General features: G+C 40.5%; 1 protein-coding gene across 3 annotated transcripts in view; it reads right to left on the reverse strand.

The window, feature by feature from the left end:
• golga1 (golgin A1) overlaps positions 1-24,191 on the reverse strand; it is a 40,625-nt gene that overhangs the window by 11,519 nt on the left and 4,915 nt on the right. Inside the window, exons 2-14 of one of the 3 annotated variants that reach the window (XM_062959310.1) lie at positions 20,057-20,316; positions 18,886-18,976; positions 17,568-17,642; positions 15,829-15,926; positions 12,330-12,362; positions 10,149-10,277; positions 9,852-10,000; positions 7,033-7,144; positions 5,140-5,235; positions 4,856-4,981; positions 2,998-3,093; positions 1,350-1,445; positions 1,075-1,167 (exon numbers count right to left, since the gene is read on the reverse strand). In XM_062959310.1, coding sequence (XP_062815380.1) covers positions 1,075-1,167; positions 1,350-1,445; positions 2,998-3,093; positions 4,856-4,981; positions 5,140-5,235; positions 7,033-7,144; positions 9,852-10,000; positions 10,149-10,277; positions 12,330-12,362; positions 15,829-15,926; positions 17,568-17,642; positions 18,886-18,976; positions 20,057-20,185 — 1,323 coding nt within the window. In that variant the 5' untranslated portion in view covers positions 20,186-20,316. Of the gene's footprint in view, positions 1-1,074; positions 1,171-1,349; positions 1,446-2,997; positions 3,094-4,855; positions 4,982-5,139; positions 5,236-7,032; positions 7,145-9,851; positions 10,001-10,148; positions 10,278-12,329; positions 12,363-15,828; positions 15,927-17,567; positions 17,643-18,885; positions 18,977-20,056; positions 20,317-24,191 lie in introns of all 3 variants that reach the window. The other 2 variants (XM_062959309.1, XM_062959311.1) reach the window with 2 other exon arrangements.

Below are 24,191 nucleotides of genomic sequence, written 5' to 3' on the forward strand. Positions count from 1 at the left end.
ATCCTTGGCTCTGGGAGTTGTAGTTCCCCCGCAGCAAGAGCACACTGAATGCAACTGACGTCAGATCTGGACTGTACTTAGTGCAGAGACCCAACATGGCCAGCTTTGAATACTGGTGGGGTTTGGGGTGATTGGCCCATGATTTTGGGAATTGCAATTCACCCACATCATGCTTTTTCTAATGGGAGCATACATTTAAAAAAAAGGAAGGACTGGCTTTTTTTTCCTAAGAAACAGAGCTACAAATTACCAAACTGATATAGCCAAACACCCCAAAACAAACAATGCCTTTTTGAAATAACCCAGGCACTGACGGGTCCCCAAGCTGGTTAAAAATAATGGTGACAAATGGAATATTTACCGTGTTTCCCCGAAAATAAGACAGTGTCTTATATTATTTTTTGCTCCCAAAGATGTGCTAGGTCTTATTTTCAGGGGATGTCTTATTTTTCCATGAAGAAGAATTCACATTTATTGTTGAACAAAAAAATGAACATTTATTATATACGGTACAGTAGTTGTCATCACAAACCAACATAACCAAACCAGACAAACTGTGACTCCTGTCAAGAATTTCTTGTTACTACCATTATTTCCATGTACAACTGGTATGTCCATTTATCAATCCTGCATGCTCTGGTGTTTTGTTTGGCGGGCACCGGGCATGCTTCCAAACAAAAACTTTGCTAGGTCTTACTTTCAGGGGAGGCCTTATTTATTTATTATTTATTTACAGCATTTATATTCCGCCCTTCTTTCTCACCCCGAAGGGGACTCAGGGCGGATCACATTACACATATAGGCAAACATTCAATGCCTTTTAACATAGAACAAAGACAAGACAAACATAGGCTCCGAGCGGGCCTCGAACTCATGACCTCCTGGTCAGAGTGATTCATTGCAGTTAATTGCAGCTGGCTTGCTCTCCCGCCTGCACCACAGCCTGGGCAATTCAGCAAAACCTCTGCTAGGTCTTATTTTTTAGGGATGTCTTATTTTCAGGGAAACAGGGTAGCTGTGAAGCATGCCCCTTCTGCTTTATATTCTGTTAAAAACCTGGCTATGCTAACTCACCAACTGTTGAATGCGAAGCTCTCTCTCCTCGACCTCTGCCTTGCTTTTCGTAGCGGCCTCATTGGCTAGCTGGAGAGCGTCTTCAAGATCTTTCTGCTGGAAAAAAGGAAGGTTTTCATTTCCTGGTTTCTAACATTGAAGTCTAGAGTTGGAAGAGACCCCAAAGGCCATCCAGTCCAACTCCAAAGAGGAAGACACCACTCAGTCTCTCCCAAGAAAGTGATTGCCCACCCTTACGGCACAGAGAAAGGGATGTACATTTGCATGGCGGTTACCTGTTGTGCGCTGTTTTCCTGGAGACTGCGCACTCGCTCCTCCCTCTCGCTCAGGTGCGCCTGCCCTTCGGCCAGTTGGCCATTCAGCTGGTTGATCTAGGATGTAACACACACCACCTCTGACCCTTGAGCTGAAACGCACAACCACGAGAGTCACCTGGGCAACTTTCACCAGCTGCGCCAGCATCGAGTGTTACAACCAGGGTCAGTGTGCGCCGTCGGTAACCACCCTGATTTCCCTCAAAAGCCAAAACCGCAAACGTGGAGGGATATTTGCATTTCTGTCAGGATCCCCAATCCTTGACATCTCTGGTCAGCTGACAAAGAACAGATGCCAGCCATAAAAGCAGGCCGGCCATAAAACCTCAATTACCCCCGGTATGTGAGAGTCCCTATATATGTGGCACAAAAGAAGGTTCTGGCATTCGGTACAATAAAAACTTGTTGGAATCTACCCGCGTGTGTCTTGGTGCTTTCTTTGGAAGACGGACCCACAGCACAACTGGGAGAAGAGAACCCAACAATTTTGGAAAGCGTTTCTACACCAATTAGGGGCCAAGCAAGCCCTCAGCACGGCATACCACCCCCAGACTGACGGGCAAACAGAGAGGGTCAACCAGGTGTTGGAACAATACCTGAGATGTTACACCAACTACCAACAGGATAATTGGTCAAAGTTTTTGGCCTATGCCCAGGTGGCTTACAACAATTCGGTACATTCCAGCACAGGGCACTCCCCATTCGAGATAGTTTACGGCCGTAACCTCCGCACACTGCCAACCCCAGAGGTCATCCAGTCTGACCCAGTCCCCTTTGCAGAATAGATGGCGAGAATTAAGGACGCATGGCCTGTCATCACACAGGCTCTAGAAGAGGCCAAGGCAGCTTACAAACACCAAGCGGACAAACACAGGAGACCAGATTGGGACCTCAAGCCAGGGCAACAGGTCTACCTCTCCACCAAATACCTCAAAGGTAGGCAGCCAACCAAGAAGTTGGCAGCCAAATACATTGGCCCCTTCATGGTCAAAAGACTAGTCAATGAAGTCACTGCAGAACTAGAACTTCCCCAGTCCTACAGGATGATTCACCCCATTTTCCACTTCAGTCTCCTCAAACCAGCTCCCAGTGGCACCCAGTCAAGCCCCCGCCTCCACCCATCATGATAGGGGGCAACCAACACTATGAGGTGGCGGAAATATTAGACTCCAGAGTCAGGAAAAACACTCTCCAATATTTCATCAGGTGGAAGCATTTTCCCCTCAGTGAATCAGAATGGGTCAGGGATTCTGACATAAATGCACCCACACTCATCAAGAGGTTTCACGCTCAAAACCCACACAAACCTCCACACAAGGGGGGAGGACGGTTTTTGGGGGGGCGTGATGTCAGGATCCCCAATCCTTGACATCTCTGGTCAGCTGACAAAGAACAGATGCCAGCCATAAAAGCAGGCCGGCCATAAAACATCAATTACCCCCTGGTATGTGAGAGTCCCTATATATGTGGCACAAAAGAAGGTTCTGGCATTCGGTACAATAAAAACTTGTTGGAATCTACCCGCGTGTGTCTTGGTGCTTTCTTTGGAAGACGGACCCACAGCACAACTGGGAGAAGAGAACCCGACAATTTCACATATTGTGCCTACCTGAGTCTCCAGCTGGCTCACGCTCTCTGTGTGGCTGGTCCTTGCTGCCAAGAGCTGCTGCCGGGCATCTTCTAACCACTGTTCTAGAGCACTTTTCTGGGAAGGTTAAATATGGCAGACCATGATTATTTATTAGTACAGGAAAGGATTAACACCCCTGTGCGGCTTCCTTTGCTGTCTGTGCCCCGTTCAGAAGATTATTATTTATTTACTACATTTATACCCCGCCCTCTCTCACCCCGAAGGGGACTCAGAGCGGCTTACAAGTTATATTTACATACAATATATTATATCATTAGCATAGCACAATATTAGCATTATATATTACTATATTGCACTATACAGTAATATTATTAGTAATATTACATGTCATAAATATATAATTAATATTATTATATTGTACTAGCTTTGCCCGGCCACGCGTTGCTGTGGCTTATGGAAATTATTTGTTGGCCAGGTGGAATAGGAGTGAATAGCCTTGCAGCATGAAAGTCTGGCCGTTTTGTGGAGTGGTTGGAGTCGTAGCATTAATCCAAGAGGTGCTTTGAAGTGTGGGTACTTCCTTAGTAGGGGAATTCTTGTTTGGCCAGATTGAATGGTATTGAATAGGTTTGTAGGTTAAAAGCCTGGCCGGTTTGTACATAGGGTATTGTTGCTAGGCGAGGTTGAATGGGACAGAGTAGTGTTGTGGTTTCAAAGTTTGGGGGTTTTGTATCTAGGGGAAATGTTGGTTGGCCTGGTTGAAAAGTATTGAATAGCCTTGATGGTTGTAAGCCTGGTCGGTTTTTACCTTGCGGAATCCTTGGTTGGTCAGTTTGAATAGGAATTAATAGTGTTGGTGTGGGAGGTTTGAATGGTGGAATTAGCCACCTTGATTAGTTTTTAATGGCCTTGCAGGTTGAAAGGGTGTTTTTTTTACTGTCTGGGGGAATGTTTTGTTGGGAAGTGTTAGCTGACCCTGATTGTTTCGTTTGTAGAATTCCCAATTTCCCTGCTTTCCGAGTGTTGGTCTTTATTTTGTCTCCTTTTAGATATCGTATTGTTTTCTATTATTATACCATAGTAAGTCTTATATATTATATTTATAATGTTATATTAGGTGGTTAGAATTGGATTATATGAGGTCAGTTGTACATAGTTGTATAAAATGTAGACTGAACTGGATTAGATGGCAGTGTAGAGTGAAGGCGATGTCATAGAGGAATATTATTCAGAATGCCAAGGTAGATAATCCAGTTTAAAGGAGATATTGGCAGATGTCCCTTGGTATTCTGGGTAATATTGTTGTGTGGCAGGGGTTTGAGTGAAGACTGCCACATAATGGAGTTGAAGTTTAAAACGGGTGAAGGGAGGCGGAAGCTTGCCTCTCTTCCTACTGACTGAAGAGTGAATACAGTGTTGTGGTAAAAAGAATTCGAAATTATATAAGGGTTCATTATGTATACATCGTTATGTAGTGGTGTGTCCAGGTAGTTATAAATATTGTATGTGTTGCTGTGTGTATTTTTTATGTTACCTGTGTAAATGTACATCTTCTCTCTATATAAAAGACTTTGTGCGCGCACACGGGAAGGGTTGGGAGGATTGTGGTGCATGCACACATCACCTGTTGTGGTGGTTGCTGTTGTGATTGTGTTTTTAGTGTAATTGTGTTGTATCTTACTTGAGGCGGGGATGATTGATTGTGTTGGCAATTTTTGAGTTTGGGGGTTTTGGGGTTTTGTTGTTTTGTGAGTCGCCGTGATGCCAAAAGCCTTTTATATATATAGATTATTATTCATATTATACTGCATTACATTATAATATTAGTATCAGTATTACATGTACAGTAGAGTCTCTATTCACGAGCCACATTCACCTCTCTGAGCAGGTCCCAAATATGTTCATCGCCAGAGAGGTTCCCTTCTAACCGCTTCTCCAAGATGGTCACTTTCTCCTGCAAGTGGCCCACAAGCTGGCTTTTCTCCTCCACTTCAATAGCCACCTGTCAGAACACACATATTATCTGACATGCAAACATTAGGGAGCATATACATTCAGAAGCACAAATGACATGGCTCCAGGCAGAGTCTGTGTTCAAACACAAACCTTTTGGGGCTTTTTTTTTTCTCCTGTGAAATATTTGGGAACATCAGGCCTTACCTTTTGCTTGTGCTGTTCGTACTCCAGCTTCAGAGAGCCGTGCTCTCCCTGCAAGGTTTCCAATTTCTTTTCACAACCACAGGCAGCGCCCTGAGCCTGGAAGATAAAAGGAAAAGATCCCTAAGCCTGAACTTCACCAAGACTATGTCTCAAATCAAAGTGAAATAAAACTGTAGGACATTGTCCCTGGACTGGAAAACTCACAGCAACCCAGTGATTCCGGCCATGAAAGCCTTCAACAACAACAGTAGTAACAACAACAACAACAATAACAATATCACACAGTCCTAGACACTTGGGAAGTGTCCGACGTGTGATCCAATACAACAGCCAGCAGTGTCTGCTGTGGAGTCATCTTGTTGTGTTTCTAATAATAATAATAATAATAATAATAATAATAATAATAATAATAATAAACAACAGGAAAAACTCAGCCGCTATCAGGACCTCAAGACTGAACTTCAAAGACTCTGGCAGAAACCAGTGCAGGTGGTCCCGGTGGTGATGGGCACACTGGGTGCCGTGCCAAAAGATCTCAGCCAGCATTTGGAAACAATAGACATTGACAAAATTACGATCTGCCAACTGCAAAAGGCCACCCTGCTGGGATCTGCACGCATCATCCGAAAATACATCACACAGTCCTAGACACTTGGGTAGTGTTCGACTTGTGGTTTTGTGAAACGAAATCCAGCATGTCTATCTTGTTTGCTGTGTCATACAATAAAATAATAATAATAATAATAATAATTCCAAAACCATCCTTCCCTTCCAGTGATTCGACAACACATTGTCCCAGGACTTATTCACATCCCATTGTTGATACTGGATCAGTTTCCTCCTTACAGGATGGCCCAATCCACCCACTAAAGACAATCCTGCCATTATTTTAAGCAGTATTTATTTACTTATGTACTATATTTTTACCCTGCTCTATCTCACTCCACTATATCTCAGAGCAGCTTCCAAATTGGCAACAATCCAATGCCATACAGACAAAAACATACAAATACAATATACGCATACATTAAAACCAGTAAAAAATTTTAAAAAATCATAACATATTAATACATTAAAGCCACGCAAGATCCAAGTCATAATAAATGAGCCATTCCAATCATGTTGCACTTGCTTTACAGCCGCCTGTTGCACTGAAAGCTTGGTCACAAAACCGGGCTGTGGCGCAGGCTGGAAAGCAAGCCAGCTGCAACAAATCACTCTGATGAAGAGGTCATGAGTTCGAGGCCAGCCCGTGCCTGTGTCTTATCTCTGTTTCTGTTCTATGTTATGGCATTGAATGTTTGCCTTTATGTGTGCAATGTGATCCGCCCTGTGTCCCCTTCGGGATGAGAAGGGCGAATATAAATGTAAATAAAAAAATATAGGCTAAAGCCAGCACTTTGAATTGTGCTCAGTAGCAGACTGGCAGCTAGTGGAGCTGGCGTAACAGGGAGTTGTGTGCTCCCTGTACGCCACTCTGGTGAGAAACCTGTCTGCTGCCTGTTGGACTACTTGAAGCTTCTGAACAGTCTTCAAAGGCAGCCCCACATTGCAGTAGTCTATTCGAGATGTAAACATGAGCATGGACCACCATGGCCAAGTCTGGCATCTCAAGATACAGGCGTGACTGGTGCACAAGTTTTAATTGTGAAAGTACCCCTTGCCACTTCCGAAACCTGGGGTTCCAGGCTCAGCGATGAATTCAGGGTCACCCCCAAACTGCAAAACTATCTCCAAGCCCCATTCCGCAAGGCATCCCAGAAGGATACCGTGGTCTAGTTGCACTCTGGATGTTTAAGTCTGTGGCCATGCTGTCTGGAGCTGATGACAGCAATATCTGCTGAACCTTCTTTTTCTGGCCTGCAAAGCAGTGCCTCGAACCTCTCACCTTACCTTTTGTAGATTTACTGATAATTGTTGGATGTAGCCTTGGAGTTCATGGCTTCGCTGCTCTAACACGGAGATCTTGCTTTCCGCGCTCTCCGCTGCATCTCGGAGCTCGGCCCTAAATGAAAAGGGAGTTTCACTATAAGTTTCCCCCCAAAGACGACAACGTGCAGCCACGTTAGCTGGTTCTGTACTGTCATAAAACAGCCTGAATCCTTTTGGAAACCCTTAAAAACAGTCCCTCAATTTGGAGTGACTTGGGAAGTGACTTTATTATTTATTAGCGACATTTATATCCCGCCCTTCTCACCCCGAAGGGGACTCAGGGCAGTTTACAAGTTATATGTACATACAATATATTATTAGCATAGCACAATATAAGCATCATATATTACTATATTGTACTATACATCTATATTGCAATATTATTAGTAATATTACATGTAATATAAACATACAATTATAATTGTGTATTATTATATTGGGAGCCCTGATGGCGAAGTGTGTTAAAGCGCTGAGCTGCTGAACTTGCAGACCGAAAGGTCCCAGGTTCAAATCCCGGGAGCAGCTTGAGCTCCCGCTGTTAGCTCCAGCTTCTGCCAACCTAGCAGTTTGAAAACATGCAAATGTGAGTAGATCAATAGGTACCGCTCCGGCGGGAAGGTAACGGCGCTCCATGCAGTCATGCCTATGGCCACATGACTTTGGAGGTGTCTATGGACAACGCCGGCTCTTTGGCTTAGAAATTGAGATGAGCACCAACCCCCAGAGTCAGACATGACTGGACTTAACGTCAGGGGAAACCTTTACCTTTTATTTTTATATTTTGTTACATTATAATATTATTATCAATATTATATGTATATACAATTTATTATATTATATAATATTATATTATCCATATATATAACAATGTAATGTGCATAATTAGGACTCAGGGCGGCTTACAAGTTATATGTACATACAATATATTATATTATTAGCATAGCACAATATAAGCATTAGATATAACTATATTGTACTGTACCACTATATTGCAATATTCTTAGTAATATTACATGTAATATAAATATACAATTATAATAGTGCATTATTATTGTGTTACATTATAATATTATTATCGATATTATATGAATATACAATTTAATTATATAATTATATTATATAATATTAAGGTAAAGGTAAAGGTTTCCCCTGACGTTAAGTCCAGTCTTGACCAACTCTGTGGGTTGGTGTTCATCTCCATTTCTAAGCCGAAGAGCCAGCGTTGTCCATAGACACCTCCAAGGTCATGTGGCTGGCATGACTGCATGGAGCCGGAGCGGTACCTATTGATCTACTCACATTTGCATGTTTTCGAACTGCTAGGTTGGCAGAAGCTGGAGCTAACAGCGGGCACTCATTCCGCTCCCAGGATTTGAACCTGGGACCTTTTGGTCTGCAAGTTCAGCAGCTCAGCGCTTTAACATACTGTGCCATCAGGGGCCCCATTCTATTATTAGCATAGCACAATATAAGCATTATATATTACTACTGCAATATTATTAGTAATATTACATGTAATAATAAATATACAATTATAATAGTGTATTATTATATTGTGTTACATTATAATATTATCAATATTATATGTATATACAATTTATTATATTATATAATTATATTATATGATATATTATCTATATATATATATAAATGTAATGTGCATAATTAGGACCTAGTTAACAACAAAACCATTGGGCCAAATCACACCAAATTTGGCCACAATACTCATCACTTTACAAGGAGTGACTATGCAGCTTCAAAGCCTGGCTGCTTCATACCTAGGGGAATCCTCTCTAGGCCACCTTGAATGCCATGAAGAAAACCCCACTTAAGACTACACCACAGCAACGCGTGGCCGGGCACAGCTAGTATTATATAATATTACTAGCTGTGCCCGGCCACGCGTTGCTGTGGCGAAGTATGGTGGTATGGGAAATAAAGTATAGAGGAATTGGTGGTAGTTAAGGTCAAGGGTAAAGGTGTGGAGTCCAGATAATCCAGTTAAAGCAGATAATATAAGATTATATGGGTTATATAGCTGCGTGGAAGGGCCTTGAGTCTACACTGCCATCTAATCCAGTTAAAATCTGATAATCTGTATTTTATAGGAAGTGTGGAAGAGGCCTAAGTGAGGCCTAACTGTGCCTGTCCCCTGGGTGAGTGGGTTGCTAGGAGACCAAGTGGGCGGAGCTTAGCCTTCTAACTGGCAGCAATTGAATAAAAACAATTATTCTGTTGAAGTGGGAATGATTGTATATAGAGTTGTTTACATGTAATTGAGTCATGTGTGCAATGTGTGCTGAAGATTGCATCATACACTGCTTACTATACCAGTGTGTAAAGGGTTAAGCTTGTATTGCATCAGACAGCAGAGGATGAGATAAATAGCCCTCTACTTCCTATCTCTGTCCCCTTCCCGTGTGTGCCTGCGTGAGAGCTGTGTATTGTCTTGTGGATTTCCGTTTGTAAGTAAACATTTTGATAGACAACCAAAGACTGCAGTGTTGTCATTTATCCAGAGCTTCATCGTCGGAGACTTCTGCTGTGCATGTGCTTAGAAAGCCACTCTGATATATTCCTCTCCCTCTAATTAGGACTTTTATTTTTATTTTATTTTTGTTGTATCAACCTAGAGGCGTGGCTGATGGGTTGTGTTGTCAATTTTTGAGGTTGTGGGGTGTTTAGTTTTGTTGTTCTGGCGGTCGCCAGGATTCCATCACTCTTTTATATATATAGATTATTCTATACTTTAGCACTTCCCAATCTGCTTCTGTTTCTACCTTTCGGCCTGCAGGTCGGCATGTTGCTCTTTCAGATGCTGCAGTTCTTCCGCCAGGTTGGAGGCCGATGCATGGGAGACCTGGAGCTCCTCCCGGGCCCTTGCCACCTCTTGCTCCATCTGGGCCAGCAGCTCTTCTTTCTTCAAAAGCTGGAGATTTATAAAAGCAAGAACAATGTCAAAATCAGAGATTGCTCCAAGGCTTCTCAATTCAGCTCTGTCCTGGCACATGAGTGTCGGCCACTCAATGACCAATCCAGCAGGAAGGTGATCTGTCCCTTCTCTTGGAAAACTTTACCATATGCTTCACTTTTGCCAGCTCCTGCTGCTGGAAGCCTTCCAGCTCATCGATTTCATCCCTTTTCTGGAAGAGGTTCAAGCTCTGCTCTCTCATATCTTGCAGCTGGGCCAGAAGGAGCTTCTTCTCCTACGGAGACATAAAGAGAAAGTGCTGAGGGACCTTTGGTGAAAAAAAAGTCACATCAGATTGGATGGAGGAGCAGGAGATACTCGGTAGTTCAAAGCAGTCTTCGATTGCTACAGCCTGAATCACAAATGGCAAAACACCAGAGGGTTTTGGCCAGGCTGGACGGCCATCTGTCGAGAGGGATTGGATTGTGGACCGAAGAGGACTGGACAGAACAAACAATCCGATCCCTCCTGACAGATGGAAATCCAGCCTGGTAGACCTTAGCAGCTTCATGGAGAAATATGGCTATGAAATCAAAGACTCCTCCAGTTGGGAATAATAATAAATAATAATAAAACTTTATTTATACCCCACCACCATCTTCCCGTGGGGACTCGGGGCGGCTTACATGGGGCAGAGGCCCAAACAACATAGGACAAAATAATAATAATAATAATAATAATAATAATAATAATAATAAAAATAAAACTTTATTTATACCCCGCCACCATCTCCCCAATGGGGACTCGGGGCGGCTTACATGGGGCCATGCCCAGGACAATACAATAAACCATAACATAATACAATTAAATAATACATTACATAAAATAAACAGTACAACATAAGATCAAAACAGCAATATAACACGAGCGGGCCGCATGAATACTACATTTAAAAACTAGATTAAAAATTAAAACTCTGGGTGAGAAAGGGATCAGAATAAAACCTCAAAAATATATATAGGCAACATAATATAATAATATAACATAATATAACATAACATTATATAATATAATATATAATATAATATAATATAAGCAACATAATACAAATCTATATATATAAAAGGGTAATGGAATCACGGCACCGGACAAAACAACTAAACGCCCCACAACCTTGAAAATTGACAGCACAACCTCTCATCCACGCCTCTATGTTCATACAACAACAAAAAAAAAGAAAAATTAAGTCCTAGCCACAGCAACGCGTGGCCGGGCACAGCTAGTCACACTATAAAAAGATAAAACAGTAAGTACATTTTGCAGGAGGACACAATCCGATCCCTCCCGACAGATGGACATCCAGCCTGGTAGGCCTTAGCACCTTCATGGAAGAATAGGGCTATGGAATCAAAGACTCCTCCAGTTGGGAAGGACTCTGGAAGTACATTTTGCAGGAGGACACAATCCGATCCCTCCCGACAGATGGACGTCCAGCCTGGCAGGCCTTAGCAGCTTCATGGAAGAATAGGGCTATGGAATCAATGACTCCTCCAGTTGGGAAGGGCTCCGAGAGTACATTTTGCAGGAGGACACAATCCGATCCCTCCCGACAGATGGATGCCCAACATCACAGACTTTTGAGCATGTTCTTGGAGAAACAGGGCAATAGAACCAGATTCCTAGAGTGAGATGAGGCCTTCAAGGGCCCTCCAGTCTAAGTTCGTTCTTGCCATGATGCAGGAAAAGCACCATCAAAACCCTCCCAACAGATGGCCACCCAGCCCCAGCTTAATCATAATAATGCCAATACATAGTGCTATTATTGGACCAGATCTAACTGTCAGAGTATTTTGCAGCACAGCAGCAGTTGGATGGAATCAGTGGAACGCAGAACGAAGTGACATCAGAAACGATGGTAAAACTATATGCAAAGTTTTACTGACTTCAGTAATAATCAAGACAAACAGACTTGCAGACAAACACAGGATTTGACTCTCAGCAGACAGCACTCAACACAACTCAGAACTGAATTGAACTGATGCAATCATCAATGCACACACACTTGTGTCTGGACACTCCCCAGTTCCAGCCACACATCAAGGTCATCACAGCTTCTTAGTAATTAACTCTTTCCAGACTATAGTACATTCTGGGTGATGCAATCAGTATGCAATACAGGCAAGACACAAATTTCATTTAAACACTACCAATACACCAATCCCACATTAACAATTCCCCCTCTTTAAATGTAATTTTGTCTTCATTTGTAACACTAACTCTACGGTTCTATTAGTGCTGCCTATCCCTGTTTCTGCAGCAGAGCCTGGTTCAAAACAAGCTACTTTACCTTTTCAAGGTGAGACAGCTTCTCTTTCCATTCCTGCAAAAGAAGAAAAAGACAATTCAGCAGGGGCACGCTTTCACCTGGAGTCTGCAGGAAACAACTGGGATCGAGGGGCTTCTTGGGAGAAGGTTATAAAGGACCTCACAGTTCAAAGAAACAGCCATGTTGGGTGCCAGTGATGCTTCTTAGGGGCCATAGTTCCTTAAAGGGAGAGTTCAGAGGGAAAGAAGCATCTTTCTGAAGGCGCTGGATTACAACTGGTCAAAATAGTAAGAGGACGTAACTGGAATAGATTAGTCATTCCAGGTACCGAACACGTAAAACTGCTGCGGGATACACATCTGAATATTATCACGAGTACCGAAAAACACAAATTTAGGAGCCTCTCTAGCAGTGTTTTGCCCAAGCTTGAAATTCAGGGAACTAATGTTTGGTCCTATGCATTTCATGGGGAGATTATTGTCGGTGTGAGGGTTGTTACCAGGTGAGTGTATAGCGGAACCAGCAGCGTCCAGTTAACACCATGTGCAAAAGACTCAGACCAGGCAAAGGAATTAAAAGAACAAAGAAAACTTTACTTGTTGAGTTGAAGTCAAATAAACAGTTCAGCAATCATACAATATCCTTGTAGTTGCATAGGATCAATAACTAATCAATCAGCATTCAATATATATCCAGCATAGCATATTTAAACTGCTACTTGACCGTAGCTAGAGAGAGCCTGTCTTTCCTGTGCCCTCCCTGCAAGCTCAAATTCCAACTGGCAAATCCAGCCATCTGCCAGCAAACTGATACATTGTTTGAGGCGTGGCTTGCCTCTGCAAAAGGAGCTCAGCTCTCCTTTTGCAGAGATCTCTTGCAAACATCTCTGCAAGGATTTCTTTACACACACACACACAGCAATTTGGCGCAATAAGGGTTACATTGAGACACTTACAGCTCTCCGCCTCAATCTCCCCTCCGTCGGCTTAGACGCATGAACAAACATCCACACATAGCTGTCTGCCGATCTAGGCGGTTCAGAACTTTTATTGAAGTTATTTACAGCTATGTACATAAGCGCAGCCGGAGCAGCTAACACACATGCCCGGCAGGATTGATGCAAAGAAGCTTATCAGTAAACTTGTCACTGCCCACATTCCTTTCCAGTGACTGATGTCTGGCTATATAATGGAAGCTACACAAAGTCACTCTAGCTGTAAATCTAAATTTATTATTTATTTATTTGCTACATTTATGTGCCGCCCTTCTCACCCCGAAGGGGACTTAGAAGAGCGGCTTACAAATTAAATTTACATACCATATTATATTAGCATAGTACAATACTGGTAATAAATTACTATATTGTACTGTATCAATATATTGTAATATTATTCGTAATATTACATGTAAAATATAATATATAATTAATATTATTATACTGTATTATTAGTATTATATCGTATTACAATATAATATTATAAATATTATATGTATATGCAATCTATATATATAAAAGGGTAAAGTTGTTTGCGCCGTGACTATAACAACACAACAAAACGCCCCAGAAATACGAAACTTGGCAACACAACGCAAAAGTCTTGCCTCACGGTTCTTACAACACAACCACACCACAAAAACACAATCCGGAGCCACAAAACTGAAAAAAACGGCAAACATGCACAACAATGCAACTACATGGCCCAAACACACGAAACTTGGTAACACGACCCAAAATCCTTGGCCCTAGGAGCCGACGACAAAAAGAAAAGAAAAATAAACTCCTAACTAGAAGAAAAGGATTAATTGTTTTTATACAAATGCTGCCAGTTAGAAACATCAGGAGAGAATACATTTCAAACATGACCAGCAGACCACAGAACTCAGAGCAACCCAATACAAAGACAAACAAAAATAATAAAATAAATACAAAAAAAAACCCATAAAAAGTAAAATACAATAATACAATTTAAAAAATAATATAATCTATATATATAAAAGGCTTATGGCATCACGGCGACTCACAAAACAACAAAACCCAACACCCCCCAAACTCTAAAATTGGCAACACAATCCATCATCCGTGCCTCCAGTAAGATACAACACAATCACACAAAAAACACAATCACAACACCAAAAAAAAGGCCAAAAACCACAACAGGCAATGTACGCATGCGTGCGGAACTCAAAGTATTTTTCGGGACAGCATGGCTGCCCAGGATCAGCTCGCTCAAAGATTTCCCCTAGGTAGCAAGCACCCAGGCTTTGAACCACCGAGGCTATTCATTACAATTCTACCACCCCCAAAAAAATTCCCCTAAAAGGCAACTACCTAACCTTCCAAGCAGCAAGCCTATTCCTTTCTATTCCACCTCACCAAACAAGGATTCACATAAGAAAATGGCCAGGCTTTCAGGCTACAAAGCTATTCACTGTTATTCCACCTACCAAACAAAGAATTCCCATACGCCACAGCAACGGGTGGCCGGGCACAGCTAGTCAAATAATAAAATATAATACATACAAATAATACAAACAAATAATAATAAAACAATAAAAATAAAATACATACAAATAATACAATAAAAATAATAAAAAACACTAAAATAATTAAAACACTAAAAATTAATACAATAAAATACTATAATAACAAAATAACTAAAAATAATACAACAAAATAATAAAATATAATAAATAAAAAAGATAAGTTACAATAAAATTAATTAAAAAATACAAATAACGTCAAATAAAAATTCCACAACAATTTTTAACCAATACCACCACCACTTTGCCACAGCAACGCGTGGCCGGGCACAGCGAGTATATTATAATCTATATATATAAAAGAGTAATGGCATCACGGCGACCGACAAAACAACAAAACTACAGGCCCCCCAACCTCGAAATTTGACAACACAACCCATCATCCACGCCTCTAGGTTGATACAACAAAAAGAAAAGAAAAATAAAGTCCTAATTAGAGGGAGAGGAATAATAGTTTTTTATCCAATTGCTGCCAGTTAGAAGGCTAAGCTCTGCCCACTTGGTTTCCTAGCAACCCACTCACCCAGGGGACAGGCAGAGTTAGGCCTCACTTAGGCCTCTTCCACAGATTATCTAATTTGCACTGGATTATATAGCAGTGTAGACTCAAGGCCCTTCCACACAGCTATATAACCCATTTAGAATCTTATATTATCTGCTTTGAACTGGATTATCTTGACTCCACACTGCCATATAATCCACTTCAGTGTGCATACTAAACATAAAGACAACCATACAACAGACATTCAATACCACCACTACCTCAACCATTTCTCACCAACACCACCAGACAACGCCACAGCAACGCGTAGCCGGGCACAGCTAGTTATTATATATTATTGAAAATAATAAATAATAAATAAATAAATCTATGCATTTAACCATTCCTCTGCTGGAATGTTTACCAAAGCACTACACACACTTGCTTTAACAAAGAGTGAACATTTTACACTATACAAACCATCACTCTGACAATTACCTGGTCCTTCTTCTCCAGCGCCAGGGCCATTCCTTCTGCCATCTTGGCAGTGCTAGCCTGATGGGCCTCATTCTGCTCTTGGAGTTTCTTCACAAAGGCTGGAAAGAATAACACAACCACTGAGCCATAGTGATAGCCAAAAAGCTCTATCTAAAGGCTCCTCAAAGAAAACTACAGCTACACTGAATATTAAGAAAATTAAGCCCATTTAACAGAGTCTTTACTATCAAAGGTACCGCATATACTCGAGTATAAGCCGACCCGAATATAAGCCGAGGCACCTAATTTTACCACCAAAAAAAGTATAAATAAGTAAAAATAAGTATAAGCCGAGCGTGGCAAATTTCAGAAATAAAAATAGATACCTATAAAATTACATTAATTGAAGCATCAGTAGGTTAAATGTTCAAATAATGATCAAATCATTATTCTCATCTTCTTCAATGTAAATGTGCTTATGTATCCTTTTAATAATAATAAAATAATACATGTAATAATAATAATAATAATTACAGGAAAATAATACATGTAATAATAAATAGAATAAAATAATAAATGCAAGGTAAGATCAGAGTGAAATAAATGTATTAATAATAATAAAATAGAATAAAATAAATGTAATAGTAGCAACAATAATAGAGAAAAATAATAAATGTAATAATAAGATCAGAGTGAAATAATAAACGTATTAATAATAATAAAAATAGAATAAAATAAATGTAATAGTAGCAACAATAATAGAGAAAAATAATAAATGTAATAATAATAATAAGATCAGAGTGAAATAATAAATGTATTAATAATAAAAATAGAATAAAATAAATGGAATAGTAGCAACAATAATAGAGAAAAATAATAAATGTAATAATAATAATAATAAGATCAGAGTGAAATAATAAATGTATTAATAATAAAAATAGAATAAAATAAATGTAATAGTAGCAACAATAATAGAGAAAAATAATAAATGTAATAATACCAATAATAATAGAGAAAAATAATGAATGTACCATCTATTCTCGAGTATAAGCTGACCCAAATATAAGCCACCCGAGTATAAGCCGAGGGGGGTTTTTTTTAGTCTTAAAAAAAGGGCTGAAAAACGAGGCTTATACTCGAGTATATGTACTTTAAAGTAATTCAAAGATACTTTAGTATAATTGGGGTGCATGGGGATGTTAATAATAATAATAATTTTATTTTTGTACCCCGCCACCATCTCCCCAGAGGGACTCGGGGCGGCTTACAGATATATATATATATACTAGCTGTGCCCAGCCACGCGTTGCTGTGGCGAAGTATGGTGGTATGGGAAATAAAGTATTGAGGAATTGGTGGTAGTTAAGGTAAAGGGTCCCCTGGGCTGAGTGGGTTGCTAGGAGACCAAGTGAGTGGAGCTTAGCCTTCTAACTGGCAGCAATTGGATAAAAACAATTATTCCTCTCCCTCTAATTAGGACTTTATTTTTCTTTTCTTTTTGTTGTATCAACCTAGAGGCATGGATGAGAGGTTGTGATGTCAATTTTCGAGGTTGTGGGGTTTACTTTTGTTGTTTTGTCCGCTGCCGTGATGCCATTACTCTTTTATATAGATAGATAGATAGATAGATAGATAGATAGATAGATAGATAGATAGATAGATATATGTTTAGATCCAATATTGTTGGGTGCCCTGGTTGGCTACTGACTGAAAGTGAGATGTAAACATTGCATTTTTAGAGGGAAAAGAGAAGTACGTACAGTCCTGATGCGTCTCTAAAGCGTTCTCAAGTTTCTCCTTGATCTTCTGCAGGTTTCGGACCTGTTCGGCATAATCTTGGGAGAAAGGAGGCGGCGGCACCAACCGGACGTGAACAGACAGTAGGAAAAACCAGGAGGGGTGAGGGTTAGGAAAGAACAACGGCAACAATGGTCAATGAAGACAGGCAATGATTTCCTTGCTTCTGAAAATCATTTCTGTTCAGGTGGGGCAGAGCAGACAGCCTCGCCCCAACACTGAGCAAAACAAAACGCTGCTGAAGACGAAGGCAGGAGGAGGGACAGACAAAAGGAAACGGTCTCAGTTTGGTCAGTTAACAGGAATCACATGCACCCAAAGCATGGGATGGCTCTCTGGACCAGAGATCCCCAAACTAAGGCCCGGGGGCCGGATGCGGCCCTCCAAGGCCCTCACCCTCAGTTTTAGACTTAGGCTCACAAGTACCCAGCCTTCCAAGCAGCAAGCCTATTCCATTGTATTCCAACTCACCAAACAAGGATTTGCATAAGAAGAAAACAGCTAGGCTTTGAGGCTGCAAGGCTATTCACTGCTATTCCACCTGGCCAACAAATGATTACCATAAGCCACAGCAACACGTGGCCGGGCACAGCTAGTATAATATATTGTGTATACATATACAGTTGAGTCTCACTTATCCAACATAAACGGGCCGGCAGAATGTTGGATAAGTGAATATGTTGGATAATAAGGAGGGATTAAGGAAAAGCCTATTAAACATCAAATTAGGTTATGATTTTACAAATTAAGCACCAAAACATCATGTTTAACAACAAATTTGACAGAAAAAGTAGTTCATTACACATTAATGCTATGTAGTAATTACTGTATTTACGAATTTAGCACCAAAATATCACCATGTATTGAAAACATTGACTACAAAAATGTGTTGGATAATCCAGAACGTTGGATAAGCGAGTGTTGGATAAGTGAGACTCTACTGTACTACTATACTGTAATATATGTAATATATAACATGTAATTAATATTATTATATGGTATTATTATTAGTATTACATTGTATAACATGATAATATTATCAATATCATATGTATATATAATATATTATTAAAACTGATATAACAATACTATATTATAAATGAGGGCGGGGGCCAGGTAAATGACCTTGGAGGGCCGCATCCGGCCCCCGGGCCTTAGTTTGGGGACCCCTGCCCTAAACCAAGCAATGGAATTTTCTGTGAATTGCTGTGAATTTTCTGGGTGTATTTATACAGGAACAGTGAAATGGTTACAGAAATTCACGCGCAACAAGCAACCTACCAGACAGCTTGACTTCCAGCTTCCGTATCTGATCATTTCTTCGTAACAACTGAGAGGAGACGTCCTCTCTGGAGCTGCTTCCATCAGAAGGCTTGGGAGGTTAAGAGAAACATAGAAAGAGTCACTATAAGCCCTGAAAACTTATTTACACAGGAAAATGGGACAACCAACTCCATGAAAACCATCGGAAACACTTTCAGATCCATAATATCTGCTGAAACTGTTGTCAAAGGCTTTCATGGCCGGAATCATTGGGTTGCTGTGAGTTTTCCGGGCTGTATGGCCATGTTCCAGAAGCATTCTCTCCTGACGTTTCGCACACATCTATGGCAGGCATCCTCAGAGGTTGTGAGGTCTGCTGGAAACTAGGCAAGTGGGGTTTATATATCTGTGGAATAATGTCCAGGGTGAGAGAAAGAACTCGTGTCTGTTGGAGGAAAGTGGGAATGCTGCAATTGGCCAGCTTGATTAGCACCGAGAAGCCTGGCTGCTTCCTGCCTGGGATAATCCCTTGGGTTTTTTGGGGGGTTTTTTGATGTCAGGAGCGACTTGAGAAACTGCAAGTAGTTTCTGGTGTGAGAAAATTGGCCGTCTGCAAGGATGTTGCCCAGGGGACGCCCGGATGTTTTAATGTTTTACCATCCTTGTGGGAGGCTCCTCTCATGTCCCCGCATGGAGCTGGAGCTGATGGAGGGAGCTCATCTGCGCTCTCCCTGGGTGGGAGTCGAACCTGGCAGCTTGCAGATCAGCAGCCCAACCTTCAAGTCACAAGGCTTTAAACCACTACTCCACCGGGGGCTCCATAAAAATCCTTTGTTGGGAGGTGTTAACTGGCCCTGATTATTTCATGCCTTGAATTCCTCTTGCCTCAAACAGACAATAGTTCTTTCTCCCACCCTAGACATTATTCCACAGGTATATAAATCCCACCTGCCTAGCTTCCAACAGACACCACAACCTCTGAGAATGCCTGCCAAAGATGTGGGCAAAACGTCAGGAGAGAATGCTTCTGGAAAATGGGGGTCATGGCTGAACAGGGATTCAAACTCTAGTCTCCAAAATTGCTCTACGGCTGGTTATTTTCACGTGACTTTTGAATCCATGTATCAATGCCTCATTGCTGGACGTTATGGGATCAACACTACACCCGAACCCAGCCTTGGACACTCACAAAGTCGTCCCCTGAATCCGCTCCCATGGACGTGATGGACTCTTTGCTGACCGATCTGGGCATCCTGGCCACCCCTCGCGGAGCTGTCGCCGCTTCTTCGGCAATCTTTTTCTTCAGTTTGGCAAACATCTTCTCAAAGCCACAGCCAAGTCCACAAGGACACAAGCGTAATGATGGGATTGTGGAAATCTCCCTCCAAGCCAGAATGATCTTCCATCCGGTCAGTTCCTCTCCCTCAAGGGGCTCATGGTCCAGCAGAGCTTAGAAACGAAAAGAACAGATAATTGTGAAGACTGTAGGACTCATTAGATGTGCAAGTTATTTTGAATTAGTTTGAATATAACTTATTCAAGCTACACTTGAATCTCTTGAAGCTCTTCACTGATTTTTTTTCTGTCCTAATTAGACTTTCAGTTCAGCTATTCTTTGGCAATTGAAGTATTTTCAGATACAAACTAAATGTTATTTGGAAAATATAATTGTTTAAAGCATTCCCAACATTGCAGGCAGTACAAAAATTGCCATAAGAAAATTGCCTCACCCCGAAGGGGATTCAGAGCAGCTTACAAATTATAGGTACATACAATCTATATATATAAAAGAGTGATGGCATCACGGCGACAACCCATCATCCACGCCTCTAGGTTGATACAACAAAAAGAAAAGAAAAATAAAGTCCTAATTAGAGAGAGAGGAATAATTGCTTTTATCCAATTGCTGCCAGTTAGAAGGCTAAGCTCCTCCAACTTGGTCTCCTAGCAACCCAATAAAAAATAATAAAAAACACTAAAAATAATTAAAAACACGAAAAAATTAATACAATAAAATACTATAATAACAGAAAATAACTAAAAATAATACAAGAAAATAATAAAATATAATAAATAAAAAGATAACTTACAATAAAATTAATTAAAAAATACAAATAACGTCAAATAAAAATTACACAACAATTTTTAACCAATACCACCACCACTCTGCCACAGCAACGCGTGGCCGGGCACAGCTAGTATATTATATTATTAGCATAGCACAATATTAGCATTATATATTCCTATACTGAACTATACCACTATAGATAAAGGTTTTCCCCTGACATTAAGTCTAGTTGTGTCCGACTCTGGGAGTTGGTGCCCATCTTCATTTCTAGGTCGAAGAACCGGCATTGTCCTTAGACACCTCCAAGGTCATGTGGCTGGCATGACTGCACGGAGCGCTGTTACCTTCCCACCGGAGCGGTACGCATTGATCTATTCACATTTGCATGTTTTCAAACTGCTAGGTTGGCAGAAGCTGGGGCTAACAGTGGGTGCTCACTCCTAGGAGGTGTCTACGGATAACGGCAGCTCTTCGGCTTAGAAATGGAGATGGAGTCGGACACGACTAGACTTAATGTCAGGGGGAACCTTTCCCTTTACTTTTACCTGTGCTGGTCATGGACTGTAATAAAGTCTTGTTATTTTCTTATTATCCAATTTGATATTTTTCTAGAAAACCAATGGTGCTGTTTCTGAGCAACTCTTGCAGAGCAACAGGGAAAAAGTCCCCATGACTATATATATATATATATAAAAGGGTAATGGAATCACGGCACCGGACAAAACAACTAAACTAAACACCCCACAACCTCGAAAATTGACAGCACAACCTCTCATCCACACCTTTATGTTCATACAATAAAAAGAAAAGAAAAATTAAGTCCTAGCCACAGTAACGTGTGGCCAGGCATAGCTATCTATATATATATATATATAAGGGTAATGGAATCACGGCACTGGACAAAACAACTAAACTAAACGCCCCACAACCGCGAAAATTGAAAGCACAACCTCTCATCCATGCCTCTATGTTCATACAACAAAAAGGAAAGAAAAATTAAGTCCTAGCCACAGCAACGCGTGGCCAGGCATAGCTATCTATATATATAAAAGGGTAATGGAATCACGGCACCGGACAAAACAACTAAACTAAATGCCCCACAACCTCGAAAATTGACAGCACAACCTCTCATCCACGCCTCTATGTTCCTACAACAAAAAGAAAAGAAAAATTAAATCCTAGCCACAGCAACGCGTGGCCGGGCACAGCTAGTCCAGGATAATTTGAAAATGTTTTTTCAGACTCTAAACCTGAAAACCTGTTCTTGGTGTCTTATTACATCCATACCAACAGTCGCTATGAAAAGAAACTCATCCTTTATTTCCAGGCATAATGACTTAAGACTGAACAGGACAAACAAAAAAAAGGAGTCGCATTCTCTCCTCTCAGGTTCCAAACCCCTGGGAGACTGAAATATATTCCAAGAAGTGCAGCCAGACAAGGGTCCTGATATCTTCCTGAGAAAGCATAAAAGCGTCAAAGAATTCACACCATGACGGGAGAATCTTAAAAAGCTGTTTAGGATGCTGTCACTGTCTGCGTTAAGAGAGAGAGGCATCAAACAACCACCTTGAGAGCAAGGTCATCATAGGTTTGTCTTGAGACTGAATAAGCTCAGAGAAACAACAACAATGGTAGACCCACATCACGAAGTAATTGGCGAGGCTCATCTTACACATAAAAGGAATCGAAGAAAGGCTGAGCTGGAGTTTCAATACATGTCTGAGAGATATTTATTATATCTTTCACTCTCTTGCAGACTCTATCTCACATAGCTTTGGATGACAACTCCATCATGTCAGCCTTTTACCTGAATGCAAACAAAGATACAATGCCTTTTTGATATTTTCCAGCCGCTTCAAATATTTAAAATAATACAAATTAAAATGAAAAAGTTTCAGTGATGGGTCTAATCCTCCAGTTGCAATATTCTAGTAGAGTCTCACTTATCCAAGCTAAACGGGCTGGCAGAAGCTTGGATAAGCGAATATCTTGGATAATAAGGAGGGATTAAGGAAAATAATAATAATAATAATAAGTTTATTTATATCCCACCTCCATCTCCCCCGAAGGGGACTCGGGGCGGCTCACAGCAAAATCAGATACAAAACAATGATAAAATAAAATATGAAACATCAAAGAACAATAATAAAAACCAATAATAATATATACACAGCAGCTGAAAAAACACAACACGGTATTAAAACATCGAATTAAAAACAATGAGGTTGAAAAGCCCATTAAACATCAAATTAGGTTATGATTTTACAAATCAAGCACTAAAACATCATGCTTTACAACAAATCTGACAGAAAAAGTAGTTCAATACGCAGTAATGTTATGTTGTAATTACTGTATTTACGAATTTAGCACCAAAATATCACAATATATTGAAAACTTTGACTACAAAAATGCATTGGATAATCCAGAACGTTGGATAAGCGAGTGTTGGATAAGTGAGACTCTACTGTATTAAAAATAATACAAATTAAAATGAAAGAGTTTCAGTGATGGGTCTAATCCTCAAGTTGCAATATTCTAGTACAGTAGAGTCTCACTTATCCAACATAAACGGGCCGGCAGAATGTTGGATAAGTGAATATGTTGGATAATAAGGAGGAATTAAGGAAAAGCCTATTAAACATCAAATTAGGTTATGATTTTACAAATTAAGCACCAAAACATCATGTTTTACAACACATTTGACAGAAAAAGCAGTTCAATACGCAGTAATGCTATGTTGTAATTACTGTATTTACGAATTTAGCACCAAAATATCACAATATATTGAAAACTTTGACTACAAAAATGGCTTGGATAATCCAGAAACTTGGATAAGCGAGGCTTGGATAAGTGAGACTCTACTGTATATTGAAAACTTTGACTACAAAAATGGCTTGGATAATCCAGAAACTTGGATAAGCGAGACTCTACTGTATTTAGTCACAAAGTTTGGTCACCAAGAAGGCAATGTTTTGTTGAAGGTACAGTAGAGTCTCACTTATCCAACATAAACGGGCCGGCAGAATGTTGGATAAGCGAATATGTTGGATAATAAGGAGGCATTAAGGAAAAGCCTATTAAACATCAAATTAGGCTATGAATTTACAAATGAACCACCAAAACATCATGTTACACAACAAATTTGGCAGAAAAAGTAGTTCAATACGCAGTAATGCTATGTAGTAATTACTGTATTTATGAATTTAGCACCAAAATATCACGATATATTGAAAACATTGACTACAAAAATGCG

The sequence above is a fragment of the Anolis carolinensis genome, unplaced genomic scaffold, assembly GCF_035594765.1.
Source record: "Anolis carolinensis isolate JA03-04 unplaced genomic scaffold, rAnoCar3.1.pri scaffold_7, whole genome shotgun sequence".
In the NCBI taxonomy this organism is placed as follows: domain Eukaryota; kingdom Metazoa; phylum Chordata; class Lepidosauria; order Squamata; family Dactyloidae; genus Anolis; species Anolis carolinensis.